We start from the raw sequence: 12,267 nt of genomic DNA on the forward strand, positions 1-12,267 counted from the left end.
GTCATGTGCCTTTTACTGAGGAGTGGCTTCCGTCTGGCCACTCTACCATAAAGACCTGATTGGTGGAGTGCTACAGAGATGGTTGTCCTTCTGGAAGGTTCTCCCTTCTCCACAGATGAACTCTGGACAACCAAGGCATTTCTCCCCTGATTGCTCAATTTCGTTGGGCGGCCCCCTCTTATATAGACAGGTGTGTACCTGTCTATATTATGTCCAATCTACTGAATTTACCAAAGGTGGACTCCAATCAATTTTAGAAACATCTCAAGAATGATCAATGGAAACAGGTTGCGTTGTCATTATGGGGTACGGTGTGTAGATTGAGGATTTTTTATTTATTTAATCCATTTTAGAATAAGGCTGTAATGTAACAAAATGTGGAAAACGTCAAGTGGTCTGAATACTTTCCAAATGCAGTTCATGTACAGTATTACACTGACTAAAATAATACTGTTACCTTAAAAAGTCAGGAGCCCTGGTGATCATGTTTTCAAAGTCAGCGAAGGACAGTTTGCTATCTCCATCTAGGTCAGCCTCTTCGATGGCCTTCTCACAGACCAGGGTGACCTCTTCAGGGCTCAACTCCTCCCTCGTCAGCTTGTTCAAAGTCTTCTCCAGATCCTCCTTACACAGGAAGTTATCCACGTTGAAATCTACACACACACACACACACACACACACACACACACACACACACACACACACACACACACACACACACACACACACACACACACGATGTTATCCAAGTTCAAATCTAACACAGAATGTTACATAGGTGATGAATCCCAAACCAGCTCCTCACCCCTACCCTTCGCTCAAAAGGCCCTCTGTTGTACCGTGTCACTGATGAAACTCAAAGGGTGACTTCGAGTGGTGAGGGGATCAAATAAACCCATCAATTTTGGGATAGACTGGAAACTTGAATGATGCAATTCATGTTCCACTTTTAGTAATAGAACAAGCATGAAACTCAAGTAAGAAAATCCCCCCTGTAGTTTTACAAGATGTGAACCTCATTTAACAGTTAAACATTTAATTTGGAGTTATTTCATATGTTACACATGTCAAGACTCAGTCAAACAAACAGATTGTGTGAAATTGCACTAACTAAAATATACTCAAATCAAATTTGTCACATACACATGGTTAGCAGATGTTAATGCAAGTGTAGCGAAATGCTTGTGCTTCTAGTTCCGACAATGCAGTAATAACCAACAAGTAATCTAACTAACAATTCCAAAACTACTGTCTTATACACACAAGTGTAAGGGGATAAAGAATATGTACATAAAGATATATGAATGAGTGATGGTACAGAGCAGCATAGGCAAGATACAGTAGATGGTATCGAGTACAGTATATACATATGAGATGAGTATGTAAACAAATTGGCATAGTTAAAGTGGCTAGTGAGATGAATAATGTAGGGTATGTAAACATTATTTTAGGTAGCATTGTTTAAAGTGGCTAGTGATATATTTTACATTTCCCATCAATTCCCATTATTAAAGTGGCTGGAGTTGAGTCAGTGTCAGTGTGTTGGCAGCAGCCACTCAATGTTAGTGGTGACTGTTTAACAGTCTGATGGCCTTGAGATAGAAGCTGTTTTTCAGTCTCTCGGTCCCAGCTTTGATGCACCTGTACTGACCTCGCCTTCTGGATGATAGCGGGGTGAACAAGCAATGGCTCGGGTGGTTGTTATCCTTGATGATCTTTATGGCTGTCCTGTAACATCGGGTTGTGTAGGTGTCCTGGAGGGCAGGTAGTTTGCCCCCGGTGATGCGTTGTGCAGACCTCACTACCCTCTGGAGAGCCTTACGGTTGTGGGCGGAGCAGTTGCCGTACCAGGCGGTGATACAGCCTGCCAGGATGCTCTCGATTGTGCATCTGTAAAGTTTGTGTGCTTTTGGTGTCAAGCCAAATTTCTTCAGCCTCCTGAGGGTGAAGAGGCGCTGTTGCGCCTTCTTCACGATGCTGTCTGTGTGGGTGGACAAATTCAGTTTGTCTGTGATGTGTATGCCGAGGAACTTAAAACTTACTACCCTCTCCACTACTGTTCCATCGATGTGGATAGGGGGGTGTTCCCTCTGCTGTTTCCTGAAGTCCACAATCATCTCCTTAGTTTTGTTGATGTTGAGTGTGAGGTTATTTTCCTGACACCACACTCCGAGGGCCCTCACCTCCTCCCTGTAGGCCGTCTCGTCGTTGTTGGTAATCAAGCCTACCACTGTTGTGTCGTCCGCAAACTTGATGATTGAGTTGGAGGCGTGCGTGACCACGCAGTCGTGGGTGAACAGGGAGTACAGGAGAGGGCTCAGAACGCACCCTTTTGGGGCCCCAGTGTTGAGGATCAGCGGGGTGGAGATGTTGTTACCTACCCTCACCACCTGGGGTGGCCCGTTAGGAAGTCCAGTACCCAGTTGCACAGGGCGGGGTCGAGACCCAGGGTCTCGAGCTTGATGATGAGCTTGGAGGGTACTATGGTGTTAAATGCCGAGCTGTAGTCGATGAACAGCATTCTCACATAGGTATTCCTCTTGTCCAGATGGGTTAGGGCAGTGTGCAGTGTGGTTGAGATTACATCGTCTGTGGACCTATTTGGGCGGTAAGCAAATTGGAGTGGGTCTAGGGTGTCAGGTAGGTTGGAGCTGATATGGTCCTTGACTAGTCTCTCAAAGCACTTCATGATGACGGAAGTGAGTGCTACGGGGCGGTAGTCGTTTAGCTCAGTTACCTTAGCTTTCTTGGGAACAGGAACAATGGTAGCCGTCTTGAAGCATGTGGGAACAGCAGACTGGGATAGGGATTGATTGAATATGTCCGTAAACACAGCCAGCTGGTCTGCGCATGCTCTGAGGGCGCGGCTGGGGATGCCGTCTGGGCCTGCAGCCTTGGGAGGGTTAACGCGTTTAAATGTTTTACTCACCTCGGCTGCAGTGAAGGAGAGTCCGCATGTTTTGGTTGCAGGCCGTGTCAGTGGCACTGTATTGTCCTCAAAGCGGGCAAAAAAGTTATTTAGTCTGCCTGGGAAACATCCTGGTCTGTGACGTGGCTGGTTTTCATTTTGTAATCCGTGATTGACTGTAGACCCTGCCACATTACCTCCTGCAGTGCATTATGGGATACCACTATCTGGTGTACGTACGTAATATTATTTTTGTGCTGGCAACTGACTTGGTCGAAGTGACTATCAAAGGGTCTAATTAGCCCCTACACCCTCCATCATTTTTACTCCCTCAGCTTTGGGACACTTAATGTCAACAGGTAGGGTTAACATGAAACTATAGTTTTTTTCTATAAAATGCAGAAATGTGCCGTTTTCACATGTATACACTGGATTTCTGCTGAAATATTGAAAATGAAGTTGACAAGTGGTAGAATTACCCTTATAACAGAGATTCAATTAGGATTAAATGTGATTATGATATACAGTGCCTTCAGCAAGTATTCACACCCCTTGACGTTTTCCACATTTTGTTGTGTTACAAGTGAAATTAAATGGATTTAATTGTAATGTTTGGTCGACGATCTACACAATACTCCCTCATGTGAACGTGGAAGAAAAATTAAAACTTTTTTTTTTAATATGAAAAATAAAACACTAATATAGCTTGATTAGATTTGTATTCACCCCCCTAAGACAATACATATTGGGAACACATTTGGCAGCGATAACATCTGTGAGTCTTTTGGGATAAGCCTCTAAGCGCTTTGCATACCTGGATTGTACAATATTTATTAATTTGTATTTATTTATTTAACCTTTATTTATCTAGGCAAGTTGCCCATTTATTCTTTTAAAAATTCTTCAAACTCTGTCAAATTGGTTGTTAATCATTGCTAGAAAGCCATTTTCAAGTCTTGCCATAGATTTTCAAGCCAAGTTAAGTCAAAACTGTAACTACGCCACTCAGATACATTCAATATCATCTTGGTAAGCAACTCCACTGTATATTTGGCCTTGTGTTTTAGTTTATTGTCCTGTGGAAAGGTGAATTTGTCTCCCAGTGTCTCTTGTAAAGAAGATTGAACTAAGTTTTCCTCTTTTGCCTGTGCTTAGCTCTTTCTTTATATCATAAACTCCATAGTCCTTGCCAATGATAACCATACCCATAACATGATGCAGCCACTACTATGCTTAAAGACATATGAAAAGTGGTACTCAATGATGTGTTTCTGTCACGCTCTGACCATAGAGCCCTTTGTTCTCTATGGTGTAGTAGGTCAGGGTGTGACTAGGGGGTGTTCTTGCTCAATATTTATATGTTGGTGTTTTGTATGGTTCCAATTAGAGGCAGCTGGTAATCGTTGCCTCTAATTGGGGATTATATTTAGGTAGCCATTTTTCCCACCTGTGTTTGTGGGATATTGTTTTGCGTTTGTGCATGTGCACCACTACTTTCACATTTTGTTATTGGTTTATTGTTTTCGTTTAAAGTTCCACCGTAATAAAGACGTGGAACTTCAATCACGCTGCACCTTGGTCCGTCTTTAATCACGAGCGTGACAGTTTCCCCAAACATAATGCCTTGTATTTATGACAAAAAGTTCATTTCTTTGCCACATTTTTTTGCAGTATTACTTAAGTACCTTGTTCCAAGCAGAAGGCATGTTTTGTAATATTGTTATTCTGTACAGGCTTCCTTCTTTTTACTCTGTTATTTATGTTAGTATTGTGGAGTAACTACAACATTGTTGATCCATCCTCAGTTTTGTCCTGTCACAGCCATTAAACTCTGTTACTGTTTTAAAGTCACCATTGGCTTCATGGTGAAATCCCTGGGCAGTTTCCTTCCTCTCCGGCAACTGAGTTAGGAAGGACACCTGTATCTTTGTCGTGACTGGGTGTATTGATACACCATCCAAAGTGTATCTAATAACTTCACCATGCTAAAAGGGATATTCAGCATCTGTACCCTTCTTTGGAAGGCATTGGTTGAATCTGTGGTTGAAATTCACTACTCAATTGAGTTACCTTACATGTAATTGTATGTGTGGGGTACAGAGATTGGTTAGTCATTTAAAAATCATGTTAAACACTAAAATATATCACTTGCCACTTTAAACAATGCTACCTAATATAATGTTTACATACCCTACATTATTCATCTCATACGTATATACTGTACTCTATCATCTACTGCATCTTTATGTAATACATGTATCCCTAGCCACTTTAACTATGCCACTTTGTTTACATACTCATCTCATATGTATATACTGTACTCGATACCATCTACTGCATCTTGCCTATGCTGCTCTGTACCATCACTCATTCATATATCTTTATGTACATATACTTTATCCCCTTACACTTGTGTGTATAAGACAGTCGTTTTGGAATTGTTAGTTAGATTACTTGTTGGTTATTACTGCATTGTCGGAACTAGAAGCACAAGCATTTCGCTACACTCGCATTAACATCTGCTAACCATGTGTATGTGACAAATAAAATTTGATTTATTATTGAACACAGAATGATTTGTTAAGCACATTTTTACTCTTGAATTTATGTAGGCTTGTCATAGCAAAAGGGTTGAATATCAGCTTTTCATTTTTTATTAATTTAGAAAATGTTCTACAAACAAAATTCCATTTTGAAATGATGGAGTATTGTGTGTAGATCAGTGACACAACATCTCAATGTAATACATTTTTATTTCAGGCTGTAACACAACAAAATGTGGAAAGGGTTAAGGGGTGTGAATACTTTCTGAAGGCACAGTATATTAGCATACTCACCGTATATTTTGAAGGCGTATATGGCCTTGAGCTCCCTGGGGGCTGTCTCACTGAGGACAGAGAACATATCCACAAAGTCGTTGAAGCTCAGGTTCCCCGCTCCGTCCTCAGAGAAGGACTCCACGATCCTGTTCCTGAACGGGTTCTCCTACAGGACACACAGTGAGAGGGGGAGACAAGGCAAGGCTGTCATGACTCAGACATCACTGTCTATCAAGGCTATCATCAGTATGTCACTCATACAATAAGGGTTTTATTCTACAAGAAACAGAGAGAGAGACAAGAGGACAAGGCTAACATCACTGATAGAAGACAGTGAGCCAGTGGTCAGACAATTACTTATTTACTATGTGGGAATGGAATTTAATGTGGAAAGCAAATAAGTGTCATATCTATTTATTATGATTAAACAAAGCCTGTGTGTCTATGTATGCTGATTATTCAACAATAAGCGGGTCAGCTAATGAAGTCACTGAAGCCCTTAAAACTTCTTCGGGATCGGTATCCCTTCCACGGGACGGTTGAGCTAACGTAGGCTAGTGCGATTAGCAAGAGGTTGTAAGTAACAAGATCATTTCCCAGGACATAGACATATCTGATATTGGCAGAAAGCTTAAATACCACGAGGACAAGGGTATTGTTTGAGGAGAGTGCACAAATTTGAACATGAAAAGTTATTAGGCACATTTGGGCAATCTTGATACATTTTGAACAGAAATACAATGGGTCATTGGATCAGTCTAAAACTTTGCACATACAGGGATGTCATCTCGTGGCCAAAATCTAAATTGCACCTGGGCTGGAATAATACATTATAGCCTTTTTCTTGCATTTCAAGGATGATGTTACAAAAAAATACAAAAGAATGGTTGGATTTTTCTTTGTATTATCTTTTACCAGATCTATTGTGTTACACTTCAAAGTGTTTCATTTGAAATGGTACCAAGAATATGCATATCCTTGCTTCAGGTCCTGAGCTACAGGCAGTTAGATTTGGGTATGTCATTTTAGGCGAAAATTGAAAAAAGGGGCTAATCCTTAACAAGGAGTTGCAGTCAGTTTTGGAAGGTGTGGCCAGCAATAAACTGGTCCTGAACATCTCTGAAACTAAGAACATTGTATTTGGTACAAGTTGTTCCCTAAGTTCTAGACCTCAGCTGAATCTGGTAATGAATGGTGTGGCTCTTGAACAAGTTGAGGAGACTAAATTACTTGGCTTTACCTTCGATTGTAAACTGTCCCGGTCAAAACATATACTGTATGTAGACACACAGGCTTATTCAGAACAAGTGGCAGATCATTAGTAAAGCTTGAAAAAAGAAAGAGGGGCCTAGACAGCTGCCCTGGGGAATTCCTGATTCTACCTGGATTATGTTGGAGAGGCTTCCTTTAAAGAACAACCTCTGTGTTCTGTTAGACAGAACACATTATAGCACAAAAACGTATAGCACATACGTTTTTCCCAGACTATGATCGATAAATACAAAAGCTGCACTGACTTCTAACAGACAGCCCCCACAATAATTTTATCATCAATTTCTCTCAGCCAATCATCAGTCATTTGTTTAAGTACCGTACATGTTGAATGCCCTTCCCTATAAAAAAGTGCCAGAAATCTGTTAATTTGTTTACTGTGAGAGAGCATTGTATCTGGTCAAGCACACCTGTTCCCCAAAATTTACTAAGGGCTGGTAACTAGCTGATTGGTCGGCTATTTGAGCCAGTAAAGGGGGCTTTACTATTCTTAGGTAGCGGAATTACTTGAGCTTCCCTCCAAGCCTGAGGGCACACACTTTCCAGTGTGTGTTGATTACCAGTGTGATTAGTAGTGTTTGTTGATTACCAGTGTTTGTTGATTAGAGTGTGTTGATTACCAGTGTGTGTTGATTACCAGTGTGTGTTGATTACCAGTGTGTGTCGATTACCAGTGTGTGTTGATTAGAGTGTGTTGATTACTAGTGTGTGTTGATTACCAGTGTGTGTTGATTACTAGTGTGTGTTGATTACCAGTCTGATTACCAGTGTGTGTTGATTACCAGTGTTGATTACCAGTGTATGTTGACTACGAGTGTGATTACTAGTGTGATTACCAGTGTATGTTGATTACCAGTCTGATTACCAGTGTTGATTACCAGTGTGCGTTGATTACCAGTGTGATTACCAGTGTGTGTTGATTATCAGTGTGTGTTGATTACCAGGGTTTGTTGATTACCAGTGTGTGTTGATTAGAGTGTGTTGATTACTAGTGTGTGTTGATTACAAGTCTGATTACCAGTCTGATTACCAGTGTGATTACAGTGTGATTAGTAGTGTTTGTTGTTTACCAGTGTGTGTTGATTACTAGTGTGTGTTGATTACCAGTGTGATTACAGTGTGTGTTGATTACAAGTGTGTGTTGATTACCAGTGTGATTACAGTGTGTGTTGATTACCAGTGTGTGTTGATTACCAGTGTGATTACCAGTGTGTTGATTACCATCGTGATTACCAGTGTGTGTTGATTACCGGTGTGATTAGTAGTGTTTGTTGTTTACCAGTGTGTGTTGATTACTAGTGTGTGTTGATTACCAGTGTGATTACCAGTGTGTTGATTACCGGTGTGATTAGTAGTGTTTGTTGTTTACCAATGTGTGTTGATTACCAGTCTGATTACCAGTGTTGTTTACCAGTGTGTGTTGATTACCAGTGTGATTACTAGTGTGTGTTGATTACCCGTGTGATTACTAGTGTGTGTTGATTACCCATGTGATTACAGTGTGTGTTGATTACCAGTGTGATTACTACTGTGATTACCAGTGTGTGTTGATTACCATTCTGATTACCAGTGTGTGTTGATTACTAGTGTGATTACCAGTTTGTGTTGATTACCAGTGTGATTACCAGTTTGTGTTGATTACCAGTGTGATTACTAGTGTTACCTACATTTAGTTCCGGCATGCTGACTATAAGAGCTAAGGGTATTGTAACATCAGGCTCGTTGGTGTAGTCCATGGGTACTAGGTGTGGAGCCAGCTCATGGTATCGCCCATGTAACCTAGAACACAAGACAATAACGACTATTAGTAGTGGTATCAACACATTGGCTTTCACTTCTTTCATTCCTACAATATATTGGATGTAAGAAAACAAACAATGTTACTGAATAAAGATACTGGATGAGATGAAGCATGCTGTTAACATGGGGATGTGGAGCTGAAAACATGCTGTTAACATGGGGATGTGGAGCTGAAAACATGCTGTTAACATGGGGATGTGGAGCTGAAAACATGCTGTTAACATGGGGATGTGGAGCTGAAAACATGCTGTTAACATGGGGATGTGGAGCTGAAAACACGCTGTTAACATGGGGATGTGGAGCTGAAAACATGCTGTTAACATGGGGATGTGTAGCTGAAAACATGCTGTTAACATGGGGATGTGTAGGAGCTGAAAACATGCTGTTAACATGGGGATGTGGAGCTGAAAACATGCTGTTAACATGGGGATGTGGAGCTGAAAACATGCTGTTAACATGGGGATGTGGAGCTGAAAACACGCTGTTAACATGGGGATGTGGAGCTGAAAACATGCTGTTAACATGGGGATGTGTAGCTGAAAACATGCTGTTAACATGGGGATGTGTAGGAGCTGAAAACATGCTGTTAACATGGGGATGTGGAGCTGAAAACATGCTGTTAACATGGGGATGTGTAGCTGAAAACATGCTGTTAACATGGGGATGTGTAGGAGCTGAAAACATGCTGTTAACATGGGGATGTGGAGCTGAAAACATGCTGTTAACATGGGGATGTGGAGCTGAAAACATGCTGTTAACATGGGGATGTGGAGCTGAAAACATGCTGTTAACATGGGGATGTGGAGCTGAAAACATGCTGTTAACATGGGGATGTGTAGGAGCTGAAAACATGCTGTTAACATGGGGATGTGTTGGAGCTGAAAACATGCTGTTAACATGGGGATGTGGAGCTGAAAACATGCTGTTAACATGGGGATGTGGAGCTGAAAACATGCTGTTAACATGGGGATGTGGAGCTGAAAACATGCTGTTAACATGGGGATGTGTAGGAGCTGAAAACATGCTGTTAACATGGGGATTTGGAGCTGAAAACATGCTGTTAACATGGGGATTTGTAGGAGCTAAAAACATGCTGTTAACATGGGGATGTGGAGCTGAAAACATGCTGTTAACATGGGGATGTGTAGGAGCTGAAAACATGCTGTTAACATGGGGATGTGGAGCTGAAAACATGCTGTTAACATGGGGATGTGGAGCTGAAAACATGCTGTTAACATGGGGATGTGGAGCTGAAAACATGCTGTTAACATGGGGATGTGTAGGAGCTGAAAACATGCTGTTAACATGGGGATGTGTAGGAGCTAAAAACATGCTGTTAACATGGGGATTTGTAGCTGAAAACATGCTGTTAACATGGGGATTTGTAGGAGCTAAAAACATGCTGTTAACATGGGGATGTGTAGGAGCTGAAAACATGCTGTTAACATGGGGATGTGTAGGAGCTGAAAACATGCTGTTAACATGGGGATTTGTAGCTGAAAACATGCTGTTAACATGGGGATTTGTAGGAGCTAAAAACATGCTGTTAACATGGGGATGTGGAGCTGAAAACATGCTGTTAACATGGGGATGTGGAGCTGAAAACATGCTGTTAACATGGGGATGTGTAGGAGCTGAAAACATGCTGTTAACATGGGGATTTGTAGGAGCTAAAAACATGCTGTTAACATGGGGATGTGGAGCTGAAAACATGCTGTTAACATGGGGATGTGGAGCTGAAAACATGCTGTTATCATGGGGATGTGTGGTGCTGAAAACATGCTGTTAACATGGGGATGTGTAGGAGCTAAAAACATGCTGTTAACATGGGGATATGTAGGAGCTGAAAACATGCTGTTAACATGGGGATTTGTAGGAGCTGAAAACATGCTGTTAACATGGGGATGTGGAGCTGAAAACATGCTGTTAACATGGGGATGTGTAGGAGCTAAAAACATGCTGTTAACATGGGGATGTGGAGCTGAAAACATGCTGTTAACATGGGGATGTGGAGCTGAAAACATGCTGTTAACATGGGGATGTGTAGGAGCTGAAAACACGCTGTTAACATGGGGATGTGTAGGAGCTGAAAACATGCTGTTAACATGGGGATGTGGAGCTGAAAACATGCTGTTAACATGGGGATGTGGAGCTGAAAACATGCTGTTAACATGGGGATGTGTAGGAGCTGAAAACATGCTGTTAACATGGGGATGTGTAGGAGCTGAAAACATGCTGTTAACATGGGGATGTGGAGCTGAAAACATGCTGTTAACATGGGGATTTGTAGGAGCTAAAAACACGCTGTTAACATGGGGATTTGTAGGAGCTGAAAACATGCTGTTAACATGGGGATGTGGAGCTGAAAACATGCTGTTAACATGGGGATGTGGAGCTGAAAACATGCTGTTAACATGGGGATTTGTAGGAGCTGAAAACATGCTGTTAACATGGGGATGTGGAGCTGAAAACACGCTGTTAACATGGGGATGTGTAGGAGCTGAAAACATGCTGTTAACATGGGGATGTGGAGCTGAAAACATGCTGTTAACATGGGGATGTGGAGCTGAAAACACGCTGTTAACATGGGGATGTGTAGGAGCTGAAAACATGCTGTTAACATGGGGATGTGGAGCTGAAAACATGCTGTTAACATGGGGATGTGTAGGAGCTGAAAACATGCTGTTAACATGGGGATGTGTTGGAGCTGAAAACATGCTGTTAACATGGGGATGTGTAGGAGCTGAAAACATGCTGTTAACATGAGGATGTGGAGCTGAAAACATGCTGTTAACATGGGGATGTGGAGCTGAAAACATGCTGTTAACATGGGGATGTGTTGGAGCTGAAAACATGCTGTTAACATGGGGATGTGGAGCTAAAAACATGCTGTTAACATGGGGATGTGGAGCTGAAAACATGCTGTTAACATGGGGATGTGGAGCTGAAAACATGCTGTTAACATGGGGATGTGGAGCTGAAAACATGCTGTTAACATGGGGATGTGTTGGAGCTGAAAACATGCTGTTAACATGGGGATGTGTAGGAGCTGAAAACATGCTGTTAACATGGGGATGTGTTGGAGCTGAAAACATGCTGTTAACATGAGGATGTGGAGCTGAAAACATGCTGTTAACATGGGGATGTGTTGGAGCTGAAAACATGCTGTTAACATGGGGATGTGTAGGAGCTGAAAACATGGGGATTTGTAGCTGAAAACATGCTGTTAACATGGGGATTTGTAGGAGCTGAAAACATGCTGTTAACATGGGGATGTGTAGGAGCTGAAAACATGCTGTTAACATGGGGATGTGTAGGAGCTGAAAACATGCTGTTAACATGGGGATTTGTAGGAGCTAAAAACATGCTGTTAACATGGGGATGTGGAGCTGAAAACATGCTGTTAACATGGGGATGTGTAGGAGCTGAAAACATGCTGTTAACATGGGGATGTGGAGCTGAAAACAT

General features: G+C 41.8%; 1 protein-coding gene across 1 annotated transcript; it reads right to left on the reverse strand.

Moving 5' to 3' along the window:
- Positions 1 to 453: 453 nt before the first annotated feature.
- LOC135508617 (calcium and integrin-binding family member 2-like) lies at positions 454 to 8,771 on the reverse strand. The gene is made up of 3 exons (XM_064928860.1): positions 8,667 to 8,771; positions 5,746 to 5,893; positions 454 to 653 (listed from the first exon to the last, which is right to left on the reverse strand). The coding sequence occupies exons 1-3, from the start codon at positions 8,733 to 8,735 to the stop codon at positions 454 to 456; spliced, it is 417 nt and encodes a 138-aa protein (XP_064784932.1). The 5' UTR covers positions 8,736 to 8,771.
- Positions 8,772 to 12,267: the final 3,496 nt, after the last annotated feature.

Source organism: Oncorhynchus masou, chromosome 22, assembly GCF_036934945.1.
Source record: "Oncorhynchus masou masou isolate Uvic2021 chromosome 22, UVic_Omas_1.1, whole genome shotgun sequence".
NCBI lineage: Eukaryota > Metazoa > Chordata > Actinopteri > Salmoniformes > Salmonidae > Oncorhynchus > Oncorhynchus masou.